The sequence below is a fragment of the Terrapene carolina genome, unplaced genomic scaffold (assembly GCF_002925995.2).
Source record: "Terrapene carolina triunguis isolate 2854851 unplaced genomic scaffold, T_m_triunguis-2.0 Scaffold180, whole genome shotgun sequence".
In the NCBI taxonomy this organism is placed as follows: Eukaryota; Metazoa; Chordata; order Testudines; family Emydidae; genus Terrapene; species Terrapene triunguis.
The window spans coordinates 9325991-9347407 of record NW_020664531.1 but is presented as its reverse complement, the minus strand read 5'-3'; the positions used below and the strand labels follow the sequence as shown (position 1 = coordinate 9347407).

Below are 21417 nucleotides of genomic sequence, written 5' to 3'. Positions count from 1 at the left end.
TATCCCACAGTTCCCGCAGTCCCCGCTGCCCATTGGAATTCTGGGTCGAGCCCCCAATGCCTTCTGGGTAAAAAAATGTGGCGAGGGTGCTTTTGGGTAACTGTCGTCATCTGTCAGTCACTACCGCCCTCCCTCCCTCCCTCCCTGAAAGCGCCGGCGGGAAATCAGTTCGCGCACTTTTAGATCAGTGACAGCGCGGACGCCACAGCACTGCGATCATGGATCCCGCTGCGACCATCGCTGCAGTTGTGGCCGTTCTCAACGCCTCGCAGCTTATCATACACCTTTCCCTGAGGCAGATGCAGAGAAATCAGGCGAGGAGGCTACGGCACCGCCGTGAGGGCCTGAAGTCGGAGAGTAGCACAGAGCTGTCAGAAACCACGAGCCCCAGCGCCCAGGACATCACGGTGGCAATGGGGCATGTGGATTTTGTTGAACGGCGATTCTGGGCCCGGGAAACAAGCACGGACTGGTGGGACCGCATAGTGCTTCAGGTCTGGGATGAATCCCAGTGGCTGCGAAACTTTCGCATGCGGAAGGGGACTTTCCTGGAACTTTGTGAGTTGCTGTCCCCTGCCCTGAAGCGCAAGGACACCCGCATGCGAGCAGCCCTGACTGTCCAGAAGCGAGTGGCCATAGCCCTCTGGAAGCTTGCAACGCCGGACAGCTACCGGTCAGTCGCGAACCACTTTGGCGTGGGCAAATCTACCGTGGGGGTTGTTGTCCTGCAAGTAGCCAAGGCAATCGTCAAGGTACTGCTGTCAAAGGTAGTGACCCTGGGAAACGCGCAGGCCATCATAGATGGCTTCGCCGCGATGGGATTCCCAAACTGCGGTGGGGCTATAGATGGGACTCACATCCCTATCCTGGGACCGGGCCACCAGGCCAGCCAGTACATCAACCGAAAGGGCTACTTTTCAATGGTGCTGCAAGCACTGGTGGACCATCGGGGACGGTTTACAAACATCTACGTCGGATGGCTGGGCAAGGTTCATGACGCTCGAGTGTTCAGGAACTCTGGTCTGTTTAGACGGCTGCAGGAAGGTATTTACTTCCCGGACCACAAGATAACTGTTGGGGATGTGGAGATGCCTACAGTGATCCTCGGGGACCCAGCCTACCCGCTAATGCCCTGGCTCATGAAGCCCTATACTGGCGCCCTGGACACTGCACAAGAACTCTTCAACTACCGGCTGAGCAAGTGCAGAATGGTGGTGGAGTGTGCTTTTGGCCGTCTCAAGGGGAGATGGAGAAGCTTACTCACTCGCTGTGATCTCAGCGAAACCAATATCCCCATCGTTATTGCAGCTTGCTGTGTGCTCCACAATCTGTGTGAGAGCAAGGGGGAGACCTTTATGGCGGGGTGGGAGGTTGAGGCAAATAGCCTGGCTGCTGATTACGCCCAGCCAGACAGCCGGGCGATTAGAAGAGCCCAGCGGGACGCGCTGTGCATCCGGGAGGCTTTGAAAGCCAGTTTCAAGGCTGAGCAGGGTACCCAGTGACTTTTAAGTTTGTGGACACAGAAGCAGAACTTGCCCCCGTTTCTTTACCCAGTTGCCGTCGACTATCCTCTCCAATCACATACCCCCTTCACCCCCTTCCCAAAAAATAAAATCTGTTCTGTTTTGTTAATGGACACCATTGTCTTTATTACTGTTTTCGCGGGAATGTTTTAAACCTGGGACGCAGACTGTGGCGGGGGGCGGGTTTAGGGTTGTGATGCAAATGATGCTTCTAAACTCCAGGAATGACAGGCTCCGCGGTGGTGGACTGGTTGTTTCAACGGAGCCTGCCAGCCCTCCTGGCCGGGACTGCGTGTATGTGTCGGCTATGTGACTGTCTTGCAGGGGGAGGAGGGTTACAGATCCCCTGCTGCGCGGCTCTGTGATCCAGGGTAAGGACCGCTGCATAAGATCTGTAACTGCCCTCCCCCGCCACCAAGTCACAGAGCAACACCACCCCCCCCACCACACAGAACATGAAAACCACCTCCCAGACTGACCAGGATAACTAGTCACTGCACTGTATATGTGCCCTGCTGCTGCACCTGCCCCCTGCTAAAGGTGACTGTCCTGTCCAATGACCAAGCCCCTTCCCCCCCTTCAGACAGACTCCCCTCCAAAAGAAGAGGATGGAAACAGAAATGAACAGAAACGTATTCTTTATTAACAACCGCACATGGAACGAGGGGGTGAAACTTGGACGGGGTCTTGTGTGAGGCGGGTAGGAAAGGACTTTTCAAATTTTGGGGAATGAGAGCCTTCTAGTGGTAGAGCAGTCCGCAGGGGTGGAGTGAAATTTTTCACGGCCCCTTCCACCCCTCCGTGTTTGGACTTTGGGTGAGGGGGGTATGGGACTTGGTGGCGGGGCAGGGCAGTTACAGAGAGACTGCAGCGGGGCTCTCTCCTCCTGCCTCCGGTCCTGCAGAACATCCACAAGGCGGCGGAGCGTGTCCGTTTGCTCCCTCATTAGTCCAAGCAGCGTTTGAGTAGCCTGCCTGTCCTCCTGTCGCCACCTCTCCTCCCGTTCAATGTTTGCCCGGTGCATTTGGGACAAGTTCTCCCTCCACTGTGTCTGCTGGGCTGCCTGTGCTCGGGAGCATGCCATTAGTTCAGCAAACATGTCTTCCCGTGTCCTCTTCTTCCTCCTCCTAATGTGCGCTAGCCTCTGGGCAGATGTGGCTGTGGGAATTGGAAAAAGGGAGTGAATTCCTGAGACAGAGCAATGTATCTGTGAACAGAGAACATAGTCTTTCTCTGTGAACAAGACCATGCAGAGCACCTATCACACGCGCACTGAGGACAAGGTCGAATTTTCGGCCCTCGCCTACCGTGCCTGCGGTCTTGCTGTGGCGAGCTGAGGAGCAGGGCTGGACACCGGACTTTGTCTAGCTGGCAAACATGGTAAGCCGTAGACTTGTGGCCGCTTAAAACTTTAAGAGTGGCACTGGCCTCCTTTCACATAGAAAGCAATGCGAGTCTCTGCTGGCAGCAATCCTGCAAGCATGAACTCTGGCCCTGTCCCACCCCCTCGCGGCTGTAAACCGCGTGGCTGTAAACCGGCGGTTGCAGTTCTGTAAAGGGACGGGCAAGCAGTCCCAATACTAACTTTCCCCTACCTAATTCACAGCAGGGAGTCATGCCAGACATCACCCTCCTGAAGGTCTCGGAGAGCCAGAAGGAGAAGATGCTCCGGGACAGCCTGCAGAAACCGGGGCCATTTGCTGCGCTGCTCTGCAAAGCCATGATCCCGGAGTACCTGCTGGCGTTGTGGCAGGGAAACGTGTCCTACCACGGGGGGCCTAATAAGCTCTCCCTGCCCAGGAACCTGCTGATGAGGCTGGAAAAACACCTGCAGGAGGTGTATGAGGAGTTCTCCCCGGAGGATGTCGCCTCTATCCCCGGTTACATTGACCAGTTCTTGGCTTAGGTGCCCTTGGAGGGACAAATGACTGCAGGGTTTTGGGCACTATAATCATGAAGCGGACATTGTGCAATTTTTTGAAAATGGTTCGGACTATATATTGAGGCGCCCAAAGACAGACTAATCATGACACACTTTGCACTGATTCCCCTTTTGTTTGACTTTCCTGTTTACATGTTTTGAAGCACTTTACCCACTGTTAATATTTTCAATCTTCCTGTTTTGTTGCAAATAAATGTTTACATGTTTTAAAGCACTTTAGCTACTGTTAATATTTTAAATATGCCAGTTATGTTGTAAATAAATGTTTAGATATTTAAAACACTTACTGCTTGATCCTTCCCCTGAATCTGTGTCTGGGGTAACGGCGGGGGACGGTTGGTAGGGGATCTCTGTCAGGGTGATGAAGAGCTCCTGGCTGTCGGGGAAATCAGCGGTGCCAGCGCTGTCGACTGCCTCGTCCTCCTCATCTCCTTCTTCATCTTCCCCGTCCGCTAACATGTCGGAGGAACCGGCCGCGGACAATATCCCATCCTCAGAGTCCACGGTCAGGGGTGGGGTAGTGGTGGCGGCCGCACCTAGGATGGAATGCAGTGCCTCGTAGAAACGGGATGTGTGGGGCTGGGATCCAGAGCGTCCGTTTGCCTCTTTGGTCTTCTGGTAGCCTTGTCTCAGCTCCTTGATTTTCACGCGGCACTGCGTTGCATCCCGGCTGTAGCCTCTCTCTGCCATGGCTTTAGAGATCTTCTCATAGGTCTTTGCATTCCGTCTTTTGGAGCGCAGCTCGGAAAGCACGGACTCATCTCCCCACACAGCGATGAGATCCAAGACTTCCCGATCCGTCCATGCTGGGGCCCTCTTTCTATTGGATTGCACGGCCATCTCTGCTGGAGAGCTCTGCATCGTTGCCACTGCTGCCACTGCTGCTGAGCTCGCCACGGTGTCCAAACAGAAACTGCGCTTCAAACTGCCCAGACAGGAAAAGGAATTCAAATTTTCCCGGGGTGTGGCTGGTCAGAGCATCCGAGCTCGGACTGCTGTCCAGAGCGTCAACAGAGTGGTGCACTGTGGGATAGCTCCCGGAGCTATTAGCGTCGATTTCCATCCACACCTAGCCTAATTCGATATGGCCATTTCGAATTTAGCGCTACTCCTCTCGTTGGGGAGGATTACAGAAATCGATTTAAAGAGAGCTCTATGTCGAACTAAATGGCTTCCTGGTGTGGACGGGTGCAGGGTTAATTCGATATAACGGCGCTAAATTCGACATAAAAGCCTAGTGTAGACCAGGCCTGAGTTTGCTCTTATTAACCTGTCCTTGTGAATCACTGCTTGGAGATTTTTGTAAGATCTTGTCCAATAGCAAGTTTTCCCATTTGAGTCACTAAGTTTGCACCGGAAGGATCAAGGCAAAACAAGTCTTCAGTACCTGCTCTGTGTCACTGTAAAGCACGTAGGGGTCAGTGTGGAGAAACCCACATAAAGCCTGACAGTATCTGTCTGTTTTCTTTGCTTTCTCAGAAATCCATGAGGTTGGTAGTGAATTACCTGAAGACACACAAGGCTGTGGTTCGAGTTAGTCCTGAGGTGCCTCTGCATAGCATAATCCCAGCCATTTGTGAAAAGTGCGAGGTCAGTCCAGAGCATGTCGTCCTCCTGAGGGACAATATCACCGGGGAAGAGCTGGAACTTACGAAGTCCTTGGACGAGTTAGGGATAAAGGAATTGTATGCCTGGGACAGGAAAAGAGGTGAGTCCAGATGAACCACATCTGCTATGGCTTCAGTGATATACCAACAGTTACACATGCCACATGATCAGTATTTACATCTTCATTGCTTTAAAACCAGACTTAAATAGAAGGGTGACATTCATGTCAGCTTTACAGAGCTACTCATGTTTTATAATCAAGGCCAGTAGCAGCGGCAAGGATAACAGTGCATTCAGCTGCCATCCAGGAGTCCCCAGAATGTAAATAGCGTGACTTGTTCCCAGGCATCATGCCAGTAGAGGCTAACAGCTGTGAAAGACGTGATTGGCTCAGTCTAAACACAAAAGGAGGAGCCTTGTTGCCCCTGAGGGCTGCTGTCAACAGGGGCACACGGGGCACTGGTGTTGTATCCAGACAGAGCTGCTCATCCACCTGTGCTGTGACACAGAGAACGAGGGAGAGCTAACATGCCATCATCATAGCAGCTGATAGAAATGAGAGGAACAGAAATAGACCAGGGCTTATGAGAAATAATTGCTGCTAAATTCCAAAGCAATTTCTCCTATGAACAAAGCTATTTACTGTTAATGAAGAGGAACCAATGAGGTATTTTTATTTAAAATCATGTTCTCTTGTGTTTTCTCTCCTCCTCTAAACAATGTTCTAATGCCACCTACCTGGACTTCAGTTTGTTCCGACAGCACTTTGATCAGAGAGTATAGATATTAAATGTGCTTTAAACATCCTAGGCTGACACTGCCAAGTGCTATTTTTTTTACTAACAAAAAATGATCTTCGTTAAAAATTGTTTCTTTCATTTTTCTCTCACTGAGTAGCTCTTCCAACAGAGTTGATGTCATTGTTTATTGTTTAGATAATGTTGCCACCGCATATGGTGCTAGGCAGGCTTATTTTTTATTTATATAGTCATTTATTTATGTTGGCGTTTGGTCTCTTCTTTCAAATCCGTCCGTTAAATAGCAGTTTTACCCTGAAATGATCTACATTTCAATGAGTTTAGTCTTTTAAGTAAATTAAGTATCTCCTTACCTTTGAAATGGCGAGAGGCTCTAAAAAGACACCCACAAATTAAAGTGCCACAACTCAAATGCTACTTCTCTTCTATTTAGACATATTTACAGTGAACCACTTTGGAGCAGCATGTTAAGCATACAGAGTGTTCGTCCTTATAACATGGCATATTTTAGAGACCTCTCGCTAGAATAATGAGTCTGGGCCTTCTTAAAACATTTTTCTTTTAATTTAATATTTGGACCAGAAAAGTGGCAAAGTGCATTGGGTACAATATTGGCCCTAATCAGGGTCAAGTTTTGTACCCGTGAAGAGCCCCACTGAAGTCCATGCTAGACCCATTTGCAGGATTTGATAGGACAGGATAGGAGCAGACTGTAATATTACAAATATTACCCATTGCATAGGTGATTGATACAAGAAATTAAATTTTGTTTCTCAATTAACTATTACATTAGAATGATATTACATCTGAGCCCAAACGTATTTCTGCAGGATTCATTCTTTTCTCATATCTACATGTCTGTGTGTCAGTCTTGAGTAATAAAAATAAATAATTTTAGTGGAATTTCCCCAGGGTGATCCTGCAAACACAATATTTCCCCCAAGGTTTTGCTGGTATCAAGTTTTCCCCTACCCTGCAGTCATTACAGAAGGAAAATTCTCATTAAATTCAGTGGCAGTAACCAATTCATCTAGGCTGCAGAATAGGGCCCCATCTCAATTATCAGGTCGACAAAATGGATTGTTCCAGCATTTTATCTCATTAGCAGGAGCCCCCCGTAACCCTAAATATGGTATTGGATGTGTTCAAAACACAGACTGTGTGTAAGAGCAAATTCTAGTTGAATGACTTCTCACTTGAGGCACCAACACTTCATTCTAAAGTTCTATTAAGTCTTTTGTTAAAAGAGAAACTCTGCTTCCACCTGGTTACATAGTTTCTCTTAGAAGTTGAAGCAGTTTCAATAAAGATTAAGAATTAGAACAACCAACCTCTCTACTCAGATAAGTGCACTGTTGCTTCTAACAGCAGCCTTGCATGTCCAGTTTCAGGAAAAAAAACCCACCTTTCTTTATGGTGTTTCTGAAGACCAAATATTAAGGGTAATAGATAGTATCTGTGGTTTACCAGGTGATGTGTCAGAAAGTTAATATGGTTTCTCTTGTCTTTTCATTGCCTGCCTTTTCCAGTTCTTCCATCAAAAACTCAGTCTGAACCTTCTCTAAGCTATAGAGGTACTGTACAACAATGCTTGGGGGAAATCAGTTTCCCCTTCAGGTTGTCTTTAGCATGGCTTTGGTAGCATAACAAAATTGCAAGGTCATGGCATAAAATACTACAGGGAACAGAGTTGTTTGCATTATTTGTTTTATATCATAGACAGTGATTATTTTCAGTACAGATGGACTGCTTCACTTGCCTGCATTTCTGGCCAAAGTGGCAGGAGGGAAAATATATTGATCATAGAATGGTTTCCATTAAAATGTTAATATTTTAAAACCTTATCACATACTGATTCATGGAATCCTGGTAGATGCCTGTAATCTAAAATGTGATATCTGAATTCAGTTCATCTTAAATTCTGATATGTCTCATGATTTCAAAATTCACATATGAGCAAAATGAGAATGTTTTGATTGCCCCGGAGGCATTTAACTAATTGGGGTTTACCTGTACCTTAGTTTTGAACTGGAAAAAACATGCTGAGATACTCATGTGTGTGATAATTGTGGATAAACAATGACATTTTAATTGAGACCACTGTATTAGGGGATGTGTGACGGGTTCCCCCCAGCATGCCACTTGGAACTGGAGTACCACTGAGGCCCCTGACCCATCAAGGGGTCCTGCGTGGGCTCTCTCTCACACCATATTGCTGTGACAAGCTACAAAGTCTTCCAGCCTGCCCTTTCACCAGCATACATACAGGTAGGGACACATCCAGCTGCAGTTAGAAGCAAGCTCTCTGACCAGCCCCTGCATGGGAAAGCTACTCCCAGCTCCTCAGGCAGGTACCCCCTCTGGAGTATAAACCCAAAATTATTCCATCTTGCGTTGCACAGGGAACTGTACAGCGTAAGCTCAAAATTTGCCTCTTCCCTCAATGTGGAGAGGAATATGCAACAGCCTTTTGCTCCAAGTTATGATTCCCACACACTGGTTTAGATAAAGCAAAAACAAGTTTATTAACTACAAAAGATAGATTTTAAGTGATTATAAGGGATAGCAAGCAGATCAAAGCAGATTACCTAGCAAATAAACAAAAGATGCGAACTAAACTTAATATACTAATTAGATTGGTTATGAATAGCAGATTCTCACCCTAAGAGATGATACAAGTAGGCTGCAGATACTTAAGGGGCAAGCTGCACTTGCTTACAGTTTGGAATCCCTAGGTGTTCCATTCACAGGCTAAAAATCCCTTTAATCTGGGTCCAGCACTTTCCCCAGTTCAGTCTTTGTTCCTCAGGTGTTTCCAGGAGTCTCCTTGGGTAGGGAGTGAAGCACACCAGATGATGTCACTCCCCACCTTATATAGCTTTTGCATATGGCGGGAACCCTTTGTTTCAAAGCTTGGTTCCCAGACTGGTCTGTGGAAAAACACTGATATCCCAAGATGGAGTCTAGAGACATGTGGTCACATCACGTCTTTGTAGAGTCATAGCAGCCATTACTCAGAGGCTGTCTGTAGCATTCTCAGGAATGCTCCCCAGGTGGGAGATAAGCTTCTCCTAAGGCCTATTGGTTTTTCCTAATGGCCCATTATCTTGAATAGGCCCTTTCCACACAGCTATCTAGACTACAAACATCTTGTCTAGTGGGCATTACCCAGATGCAACTACATTTGAAATATAGATACATCGTCAATATTCATAACTTCAGATACAAAAATGATACATGCATACAAACAGGATAATCATATTCAGCAAAGCATAACCTTTTCAGTGACATCTCACATGACTTATCTTGCATAAAATACATTATAATTATGTCATAATCATATCATAATATCACTGTGAAGAATATGGGGTGCAGTGTCACAAGATGTCTACATTGTAATCACTGGGTATGATTGAAGCTTATGTAGACATACCCGTAGACATCATTGTGATTGTGAGCTTTTCCATTATACATTTTTGCTTTAAAAACCAATGCCAACTTTTTTTTACAACAACCTGGGGAAAAGATTTGAAACCAAAACACTTGCAGCCATTGGTTTCTAAACTGTGCCTGCAAAATATGTGTGCAAACATGTACATACTTGGACATTTACCCAGTTACATGTGCATATATATGGCTGTTTGATTTACACACATGTGAATATTGACACAACAGGTGCAGGCACTCATTTTGCAAGTGCATCTAAAATTTCCCAACTTAGAAAAGTAGTCCTCGGTGTTCTTTTGTGTTTACTGTACATGATTCCAAAACAAAAAGTGGGGGTTATTTTCAAATTTCATAAAAAAAATTATAAGCACAGTGTTCTGATTCATATTGAGGACCTTGTGTGAAATCCTGGCCCCATTGAAATCAGTAGCAAAACTGTTGGCTTCAATGGGGCCATGATTTCATCCCTTGACTTCAGCATTCTCTGTCTTAACTTGCATTGTCCTCCTATTCAGAGAGCGTAGTATCAGTCATGATCTGCCATATGGACTTAAGAGGAAAATTTTGCCCTGAATTCTTTGTTGATGTGAAATAATTTACACAATGTCTGAAATCCCATCTCTGTGTAAAATTTTTAAGGGATTTATAATAAAGCTGTTGACAGTCTGTAAATTCACCATGGAAATGACATACTTTGGAAAGCTGATCCATGTGGGAGGACCCGGGTGCACCCACATGGGAGTTCCATTGAAGTCAAGGGGACTTCTCTTGGATGCAGAGATCTGCCCGTGCGCATCTGATTGCAGGACTGGGACCATAGTGTGTGTTTAGTGCAGATGTTCCTTAATAAACATGTATTTCCCTTTCAACTTTTGGGACCAATTGCTCCCATACATTTGCATATAACTCCCATTAACTCCACTTGGCCTTCAGTCTTTACTTTTAAATATTAAGGGATGGCTTGTGAAGCCCTTATTCACAATGAATCACAGTCTAGCCCTAAGCACGGGGATAGCAATTTCAGACCAATGAATGCAGGCAATGCTTAGTAGTCCATATAGGAAGATATAGTTTATTGCTGGTATTTTTGTTGAGCTGGAGGGGCATTTTCTTCTTCAATAAGGATGGTGTGTGGTTCTGTTTTTAATCTGTTAATCATATTTACTCTTCTACTGTGTTTTGGTCTGCTGTATGCACTTAACACTTTCTAATGAAAATGTGATGCTTTGTATGACATGCAAAAAGTTTTACAAGAGTCTCCTTTGTGAAATGTATCATGTTATGGTTAAAAAATAATTTCAGGTCATTTTGCTTATTTTTCATGTTACAAAACAAGCAAGTATTTTTTAACTTGTGAATTTCTCAGTTTGTTAAAACTTCTGCAGACATCAAGACTATTACAACTTGCCAGGAGCTAGAGGGCCGCATTTAGGATCTGATCAATTGCCCACTAAAGTCAATGGCAGAACGACTGCTTTGGTTTCAATGAGCATTGGATCAGGCCTTTAAAGTGGCAGAGCAAATGGCTGAGGGGTGGGGAACTATCATTAATCAGAGCTGGGTGGTCAGCGTTGTTCAACTGTTGTATTGAATTCAGCTTCTTGATGTCAGAATGGCCTTTCCTATTGGCTGCTGGCCACGTAATGCAGGGTCGCATCATATTGTTCATTATACCACCAGCTGCCAGTGAAACAGATGAGTATAGAGCAGTGAATTTTGGGATATGCAATCCCCTAGTCAGCTCAAGGCTGATTTCTGTATCTAAGACACAGCAGCCTGGAAGACATGGACTCTCTGGGCTGCGGTTTGGCTCATGAGCCACACCTACGTCACCTTTCCCCTAAAATATCCATAGAAATACCAAGAAAGAGGTTATTAAATGGCACTACTAATATGAGTAAAGGTTGCAAGATCAGTCTCTAAAGAGCTTCTGCTTCCACAGGAAGGTTTACTTTTCCTATTACATGTCTTGATCCATAACCCTCTGATGTCAACGGGAGTCTTTCCATTGGCTTCTGATGGGTTTGAACCATGCCCGTGGGTTGTTAAAAATCTATATTCACTTTTTTAAAGGAGCATCGTTGGGAGTGGGGTGGGGAGGGTTGACTCCTAATATGTACTTTTAAAGCATTTTCAAAGACTAAGGCCTGGTCTACACTAGGAATATTAGGTTGAGTTAACTATGTTGGTCCATGGTGTGAAAAATCCACACCCCTGAGCAGTGTTTTTTGAGCTCAACTAAGTCTTCTGTTGACCTAGCTACTGCTTCTCAGGGAGAGGGATTACCTAATCAATGGGAAAACCCCTCTTGTCGGCGTAGGTAATGTCTACACTGAAGTGCTACAGCGGTGCAGCTGCGACAGCACATCTGTGCCACTATAGTGTTTTACAAGGACACAAGCCCTAAATTACTGTGATAGTGTCTTAATGACAACTTCAGGACTGATCTTACAACCCCTTACTCCTGTGTGTAATGCATAGTCCTGAGACTCAGGATTACAATGGGTCTCATCCAAAACCTGTTGAAGTCAGTGGAAAGACTCCCATTGGCTTCAGAGCTTTGGACCAGGCCCTAAATGAGAGAGGATCTGATCCAAGTGAGGATCCAGAATCTGTTACTTAATTATATTATTTTGCCTCATGATCACCCCTATTCACACATAACTTGTATTTCAGGGAGTAAAGGGTTTTTAAAACTTCTGGGTTTATAACTGTGCTTTTGGGAGTGTAAAAAATAACCCAATATAATTGTTTCAGAAACAAGTCAAAATTCTTCAATAAGCAACGACGCAACAGAAAAAGAAAAGAGAGGATTTCTGGGATTTTTCAAAGTTAATAAAAGAAGCAGCAAGGTAAGGGTTCTGCAAACCATTACCTATTTTATATTGTGCTAAAGAGAATTATTTTCTTTCTACCTTTATTTAGGGTGCCTTTTATATTTCTTCTTTCAAGGATTTGTTTATCCACAAATGTATAAATTACATTCAAGCTCAATCATTTTGATCAACAAGTGAGTTGAGGAGGCAGGAGTGAGCAATATTTAATGGCCATTCTTAAGAGGGTCTGATAAGTGGAACACCATGTTTTAGATTACAAAAATAGTCTCAGGTGTAAAATCTCAATATCCAAAAATCCAATGCAATTCCCACATGCATTATATTAATATCAAACTGTGATGCACTGACAGGCTGGAGAAGTTTTCCTTCTGGGAACAGAGTTAAAGGTGAGCGGGACAAGAATTAAAAAATGGGTTTATTTTGGTTTTGCTGAAGCCTGAAAGATGTGTTTCTCAATTTTAAAAGGCAGTTTTCCTGCCTGCTAGGCTTTTTTACTGTAGAAAGATCAGAAGTCTCAAATCCTGTTTTACCAGTTTTTGTAGAGGTCTTTCAGCCCTTAATTGAAGTAGTTGGGTGTGTTGAACATTTAACAAAACACATTCACTTCTAAATGTTAAGCTTTTGAGTTCAATAGGCATTAACAATGACAAGCAGTTTCAAATAAGTCACTTCCACTCTCAGTAACTCAAGCCTGGTCTTCACTAGAAAATTAGGTTGGTTTAACTGTGTTAGTCGGGGTGTGAAAAATCCACACTCCTGAGAGGTGTTGTTAAAATGACCTAAGTCCCTGTGTAAACAGATGTAGACTGTCTCCCAGAGAGTTGGATTACCTATGCTGACAGGAAAACCCCTCCCATCGGTGTAGGAAGTGTCTGTGCTGAAGCGCTGCAGTGGTGCAGCTCAGCTGTGCCCCTGTGGCATTTTAAGTGTAGACAAGCCTTCAGACTTTTCTTCCTTTGAATCTGTGATGTCACGAACCTGCCAGTTCTGCAGACATCTATCCATGCCTCCAGGAAAACCAGAATGGACAAGATCAAAATTTCTGTGAGTGCAGTATAAAAAAGAAAGGGAGGAAAAGCAACAAACTCTCAATCTTCCTTCATACATGATAAGGAAGTGTTTAAAAAAAAAAAAAAGGCACAAACCCATTATTTGCTTTCTTTTCTAGTTGCCTTTTACAATGAAGGGCCCAGTCCTGCTTCTATTGAAGTCAGTGGGATTTCAGTTCCTTGGGTGGAGGAACAAGGCCCTAATTGGAGATAGGATGCACCAAGAATTTGGAGTCTAGTTAAATCCTCCACAACTTCCTCAAGGACTCTTTGATGTTCCTTCCGCATAATAAATTCTTTCTCCCAAGACCCCTCCATCTCAATAGCCTCCTGTTTTCTTATTGGCTCCCTCAGACCAAGCATGAATCCCAGGATACTGCCTTAATCCACTCTAGCATGAAGGGTACTGTATAGCAGGTGTGGCCAAACTGTGGCTCGCGAGCCATATACGGCTCTTTTACCATTAAAGTGCAGTTCCCAGGCCCCCTGTCCCCCTGCCCCATTCTCCACCTACTAGACTTGTGGGGGTGGAGCTCAGGACCTCTTCTGCCTTGCAGTGAGGTGGTGGAGTAGGGGCTTCTATCCAGTGGGGAGGGGGGTCTTTGGGGCTTCAACCCTGCGGGGCGCATCTGCCAGGGCTCGGGTCTTCAGCAGGAGTGGGGCTGAAGCCCCGAGCCACGGCTCCCGTCAGGTGTTCCTTGGTCTCAAACTTCTGAAGATTGTCATATGCAGCTCGGAGGGCCAGTAAGTTTGGCTACCCCTGCTATATACCAATAGATTTAGGAGGAGCTTTAGAAGAGGACTTGACTTGTGCCCAGCTTGGGCACATGTAGACTCTGCAGCCATACACACCCCAGTTTGTAAGTTCATATGGGGGCTGGGTGTGTGCGAATCAGGCGTTGTATGCATACATCAATATGTGAGTACCTATGTAATTGAAAATCTAGCTCCTAATCTACAAGGATAGCGCACCTAAGACCCCACTCCTTCAAAGAGATGCATGGGCAAACTCTTATGCTCCTGCAGCATCTCATAAAAGTTAGGGAGACTCTTTGTGGGCATAACAGTCCACCTATATGTATCCACTTACATGTAGTGGATAGATACCATAATTCCATGTTAAGTTAATAGGAGCTGTGTCTGTTCAGCCTCTGAAAAACCAGAATCCACACTGGGCAACCAAAAAGGGAGGCATCCAATGTTAATGGGCTCTTTTGAAAATCTGACCCTAGATAAGCATGTAGCGTTCTTATTAACAGACCATTCCATTGTGACAGGGGTAAGGGTGGTGATGTAGCATAAGAGCGTAAGTCATTAATAACCAACACTGATCAGAGTGTGTTTAGGAAAGAACTTGCATATGTACAGCACATTTTTTATAAGTGCAAACTTATACTGGAAAGTTTATACTGTGCATACACAGCAGCCAATTTTATATATTTTTTAACTTTATTAATTTCTGCCCAGCTGCAGTATTGCCAAGCCCAAGCATTCCAAAATCATGAGACTGGCTTAAAAATCATGAGATATTTAAAAAAATAATAAATTTGGGGGCTCATTTTCTTTGCCACCTTGTTTCTGAGCCTTTAGGGTGCACTTGGGTCATTTTTTTAAGCTTTTCTCTACAACTATGAGAGCTGGAACCCTTTTTCTTAAATTAAAGCTGAGTTTCTCACCTAATCACATGAATCCTGGAGCTTTTAAGAAAAATGTCAAATATTGGTGAGACTCACAATAACACTGTGAGAGTTGGCAACACTGTTTTTCAACTGGGGTCTTTTTACACATCAAGGGTGAAATCCTGACCCCGCTGACAGTTTTGCCATTAACTTCACTGGGGCCAACATTTTATGACAACTGTCAAATTTCAAGCGTTTTTAACATAACTAAGGAGGAAAATGTAGCAGTAAAGTTCTGAAAGGGAAAAGTGTGGGGAATATTTTTTTTCTTCCTTGCAGAACTCAAACACTGATGAAGAAACTTTTCTAAAAACACTTGGTCACAGAGACTGTGCAGGAAACTTGCAGGTGAATTTTTCAAAGTTGGGAACGTGTGAAAACACCAGGTTATAACTGAAACTTTTGGCAACCTTGGATACAGTGTTCACTCCCAATTGAATGGGATAATAAAGTACTACAAAGTTCACCCCTGTATAATACCAGGGTAGAAAAGGAATACTTTGTTTCATGTTTCTATAGCCCAAAGTCTCAATTGGTCCTAAGGCAGGAGCAGTAAACTCAGAAGTTCATAAATATATTTGATCAACTACTACTAAGAAATATGTGCTTGTACTTCACTGGTATTTAGCTTAAACCCGGCCAGTGTCCTAGGGTCAGATTTTCTAAAATGCTCAATTAGGCTGTCAGAAGTTTTCAGCAACCACAGTTGGGGTTAGATATTTGTAAGAGTTTAGCACCCGGTAGCTCCATTGAGAACAATGGGAACTGCTGGATGCTGAGCGCTTTTGAAAATCTGTCCCGAGTTGAGCTGTTGTATCCATCTGAAAATTCTTATTGGTTACACCTGCAGATTGGTAGTTTTAAGGGATGGGAAGCAGGTCAAGCAAGTGTTGCTATCCTCTATGAGAAAATTATCCCTACTTTACAGGTAAAGAACTAAAGCACCAAGACGACTTGCCCAGCAGAAAGTATATAACAAACCAGGGAACTGAACGCAGGGGAGGTCCAATGCCTTAACTGCAGGACCATCCTTCCTCTGGATGGCTTGTTTATAATATATTACTATGCATATAATTTTTACTTTAAAAAAAAAAAATCTGTGCTGTGAATTGTGTGCTCTTGGTATTCCACTTGGTTCTCCTCAGGTTTGACTTGCAACATTTCTATGATTACAATCTTGGTTTTATGACATCCACTGGGGATGGGGATGAGGTTATTCATGAGCTATGCAGGATTCCAAACTCCTTTCTCTCTCTAGTGTTCATAAACTAGGGACAAAAGAAAAACACATTCTTGGCTGTGATTTTCAAAGGAGCTTAAAGGAATCCCGGTCCTGATTCTTGTTTTCACTACCTGGGTCACTGGCTACACACAGTCTGAGAAACTAGACACTTTATAAATAAAGCATGAAAAATATATTTGAAAAATGCAATTAACAGTTCTTTCCTGTTGCTAACACTGAAGATAAGCAATTTCTATCCTTTACAGTGGTCTTTCTCAAGTCACAATTCTCTTGCCTTCCATTCAAGACTTGATTCGCTGTTTGATTTTCTGCTTCCCGTGTATTTAGATTCATTCTGATTTGCACACACTTTACACTTAGGGCTAGATTGTATGCTTTGCACAAAGCCCTGCATAAGGGAGCCAAACGCAGCTGCACCGGCCCTACAGGGACCATAGGGCTGCTTATTGCTCTACTCTGCAGGCTATTGTGAAGGGGTTGCAGGGACACAGCTCAGTTTCTCCCCACCCCTCTCTTGGCCAGTCTGCTCATTGGAATCAGCAAAGATGAGTAGTACCTACTCACAGAGACAGATGTTGTGCTTGTCCCTTGCATGCTCCCCTATGCCTGTGCACCCAGGAGAATCAGTGGCAATGTGATCCTTGTTCTTCAGTATCCATTTTCTACTAGCTCATCTTTTCTTTCGTCGTGCTGAATAATTCCTGCATTTGTTTGTTTTTTCTGCTGTTCCTAGGTTTCTCTGTTCATGTGTTTCTCTGGTCTTGGCTATACTAGGGAGATCTTGCAAACTAGTCAATATTTCTTTTAAAAAAAGAAGTCCAATGCAGCTGTGCTAGTTGAATGTCCTGGTCTTGCCCAGATTTGGTGCTTTGATTTGGCACAATTACGCCTTGTTTTGTTTGTTTTCCCATGTTGGTATAGGCTGCTTGTTTGTATTGCAGACAGAAGATCGTTTGAGGCTGGACGGTAACTATGGGGATGAGGACGGTTTTAGTTCTGCAACTGCTAGTGAAAGGAGCTTGGATGTAAGTACTAACATGGCTTATAGATGCTCTTGCTGCTTCTGCCTCCTTAGACTGTTCAGATCAGCAGACGCTATTCCAGCTGCTTGACTAAAAAAAGTAGCAGTAGTGCGCTTTATAGTGTGGTTGCCCCAATACTTGGATGTCTTAACACACAGTTCAGGCGTTTCTGACCACCTAAAATGCAACACGGTGTCTTCAAATAAAACTCTCAATGACTTCAGTGTAGCCAGGATTTCACCCAAGGACTTTAATGCTGAACTGTGCACAAATAATAAGTTTCACTTGTGGCCTGGTGCACTCCTTTTTGGTGCATCAGTGTGGCTCCAAATACTTTTTATAAATGATTTTTTGCTTTTGTTTTTAACATTAGAAATATCAGGTCCTCTTTCTGATAGATGACTGTGGCAAGATAGTTGGAGAACCTAGACGCTAACTGATTATACCAGATATCAGACTAGATGCTCACTGTTGTGTCTTTTGGCCTTCTAATCTATGAACTAATTATTAATCACAATAATTACCTTTTTGTTGGAGGACTTTTCAAAATCTTTAGAAGACCATATTGGTGACATCTCAGATGACTGAAACATGAGCCTGAGCTCTCACAGCCCCTTAGACAGGAAGGAGTGTCTGGGGAGGTGATGCTCAGGCTGAAACTGTGCAGCTCATTGGCTAAGAGGAAGGAGTGGGAAGAAAATGTCAGATCATTGAGGCAGAACAAATGATAGAGCAATTCCGAAATGGGGACAGTCGTGAAAAAGAGGCCAAGACAGGAGCAATGGATGGAGCACATATGGCAGGAGTGGGTGGATGATAGATTTGAAAACTGTAGTTCAATAAGTCCAGAGAGAATTTTCTCAATCACAGGGGCAGGTACAGAAAAGGTAATGATGGTGTTACAGGATAGGTGGGGTACAGGCCATATTTTCACTTCAAAAAGGGTATGTAAAGACCTAGTGGAGGCAAAGATGGTTTTTATATGGATGTAACTAGTCAAAGTACACCCCTGATAAGGGGTATAGAGTTGACTTCAACTAGCAATATCTGGATAACACTTATCTGTGCCTTGTCTACACAAGGATTTTACATTGAGACAACTATCTGACTATAAACCACACTTTTTTGCAATAAAGACATAGCCATAGTTCCTTCATTTACACTTTGTGCTATCCCTTGGCCTACATCCTTACATTTCTTTTTGTATGGGGTGTGACTGATCGAATCACACTTTATGACACTGGAAGAAAAGAACAGTTTTAAAAATTACCCCAAACACTAACTATTTCTTTTAAAATCACAACAATATAACTTTTTAGGTACAAACAAATCTTAAAATCAGAGGTAATGTGCCAATGTTCAATAACTGGAACATTTTTAGGTCAAGTGATTAATCCTTTATTTTTTTCCTCCAAAGAGCAATTAATCTTCAAGTACAATGTGGGCATTGTTCACTGCTTCACGCGTTTGCGGCTAGCTTTCTATGTTACTTGCTATGATTCTCATCCTGATAAAATGTATGCACATGCTTAAAATATAAGTATGTGAGTTGTTCCTCAGAAAATTCATATAATGAGAAGTGTAAGTAGTCTGCTCAGCAGTATTGCATCTCCATCCTAACACATGTATCTGAAACCAGTGGGAAAAACTTCAGAAAAGAGCTGCAATAACTTGTGGTCTGGAAACATGCCTTTTACGGTGTGCCTTCACTAGATAAAAAAGGTGATAACTAAAACAAGGTAAAATCCTAGTGGAGACAAGGCAGTTTGTAGTTTTAACATGAGTTAGCAGATTGTGGTATACCCTTTAACTCAAATTGTTCATGTATGAAAACTACAAACTGTCTCGTCTTCTTTAGGGTGTCACCACTTGAAAGCTAACGCAAGTAAAGAACACATCTTTTTACCTGCTGAAGACCTGGCATTATAGCCTAAAGAAACTCAAACGACTCAACTTGACAAAGAGAAGGTTACAAAATGACTTTACCATGGTCTACATGGCCTTACATGGAGAGAATATTTCTAATAGTAAGGGGCTTTTTAATCTAGCACAAAGTCATAACAAAATCTGATTGCTGGAGGCTGAAGCGAGAACAATTCTCATTAGAAATAGAATGCAAATGTTTTACACTAAAGGTAATTAATCATTGGAACAAGTTATTTAGGGGTTGTGGTGGATTCTCCATAATTTGATATCTTTAAATAGAGATTGGATGTTTTTCTAAAAGGTATGCTGTAGCTCAGCCAGGGCTTGACACAGGAACTATTTGATGAAACTGTACAGCCTGTGTTATGAAGCAGGTCAAACTAGAGATTAAAATGATCCCTCTGGCCATAATATCTATGAAAATCCAACATCAGAGAAATGTAGGTATTTATTTTTTTTATGTAAAGGAGACCGAATTAGCTATCAACATGTTTAGACCCTAGAGCTGATGTGTATTGGACCACATTGCATTTTTGTTTATATTTTTTTCTATTTTGTGTTCTTGCTAGTCACTCATCATTTTTCAGGTATATATACTTGATGGGAATGGGGCTTAATTAATATGTATTAATATTAATAATAAAAACTGTTTTACTGTAGCTTTTAAACTCTAGGTTCCAATAATACATTTCTTTCTAACTCAATCATTGCATAGTATGTAACACCAGACATCTGATAGAAAACTAAATCTAGTCTTGGGATAGTTGAGAGTAGATATATATAGCTTTGCTAAAGTATATATGACCACAAACTGGTTTCTTTACTCTTTTTAAATTACTCTCCTTTCAAATGAATGATTTATGAAAGATACAGGCTGGCAGAACTAAGAGGCCGTGGGCTCTGATAATACACACATTTAGGAAGAAGTAAGATTTGGTTTCTAAACATTGTGAAAGTCCTCTTAAGCATAGCTTGCCTTTTATTTTATGCTTACTAATTATTTTAATTACTATTTGTAAAGAATAATAGTTGAGCATAGTTGGTATTATTTGTGACCTGCAGATGTAAGAAGGGCCACTCCAGATCAGTACGTTGCAGAGGAACTGCTAGGTGCTTAAGAAGGTGGAGGTAATGACTCCATACATGACACTTTTCCCTGTGAGTCAGTGTCCACCCCACCGTGGAACTGAGTAAGCATCATCATTCAGATGTGACATAAAACCAAGCTCATGATCACTTGCATTAAAGATTCCATTACACTCTTTTTGTTTAAGAATAAGGATATTAATTCTAGTGTCCTAGCCAAATTCCAGCTCAGCCAATTACAATCTACCTATTTACCTACCTACCTACCTACCTACCTACCTATCTAAATTTTTGCATTTTTAATTAGATACAATGTTGCTCTTCATTTCAAGTCCCAGTTTCTCATGTAGACTTGCCTTGTAGAACAGCTGCTCTGCCACACCACAGAGGTGGATGCATTTCAGTAGTCAGTGAAATGATCATATATATAGCTCCTTATGGGCCAGACGCTAAAACCTTATCCTATTGAATAGCAGCTTACTCCACTAATGGTCCCATTGAAGTAAAGTACTAGTTGATATGAGTGAGAACATCAGGGTCAGCCCTAAATTAGAAAGATATTTTGGGATCCTATGGGCTGAGAAGTGTTATAAATGGAAGATATTAATTTTCTCAAAATGTCCTCTGTTAGGTGTTTCCTCTACTATAATTCCCTTTAAGACTCCCTTCAGAGTTATTTGCAATTCTGTCAAGTATCCGAGGGGTAGCCGTGTTAGTCTGGATCTGTAAAAAGCAACAGAGATTCCTGTGGCACCTTTAAGACTAACAGAAGTATTGGAGCATAAGCTTTCGTGGGTGAATGCCAACATGCATCTGACGAAGTGGGCATTCACCCATGAAAGCTTATGCTCCAATACAGCTGTTAGTCTTAAAGGTGCCACAGGACCCTCTGTTGCTTTTTGCAATTCTGTGTCATCCTCAAGGCATTTTACATTGCCCCAGAGCATGGGTTTCAAATTTGGTGCTGAGCCACCAGGGTGAGCAGGTGCCAGAGCAAAGGCAAGCTGGTATATGCTTTGGATCTGCAAGGAGAGAATATCTTCCATGACTCTTCAGAGATTCCCTTCTGGGTGGCACAAGGAAAAGCAATGGTGGGCCCATGAGGGAGCTTTGTTCAGCATTGGCTGCCAAAGAAAAGGTCATTGCAATGTCATGCCTTTGAGGGGGGAGTAAGTGGAAAAAAGGGTTTTGGAAGCTCCTGGTCAACGCCCTTTGAACAGCAGAGCTCTATCTACAATACTCATATGGCCCCCATTACCATAGTATCTGAGCACCTCACACTCTTTAATGTGCTGAT

At 43.3% G+C, this 21417-nt stretch overlaps 1 protein-coding gene across 5 annotated transcripts in view; it reads left to right on the top strand.

The window, feature by feature from the left end:
- The window catches only part of LOC112117089 (protein cordon-bleu), a 240208-nt gene that overhangs the window by 84963 nt on the left and 133828 nt on the right, over positions 1-21417 (top strand). For 4 of the 5 annotated variants that reach the window (XM_024214955.1, XM_024214954.1, XM_024214959.1 and 1 more), the window contains 4 exons: positions 4945-5173; positions 7361-7405; positions 12036-12130; positions 17028-17111. In XM_024214955.1, the coding sequence (XP_024070723.1) occupies positions 4945-5173; positions 7361-7405; positions 12036-12130; positions 17028-17111 (453 nt within the window). The remainder of the gene's footprint in view (positions 1-4944; positions 5174-7360; positions 7406-12035; positions 12131-17027; positions 17112-21417) is intronic. The other variant, XM_024214964.1, reaches the window with a different exon arrangement.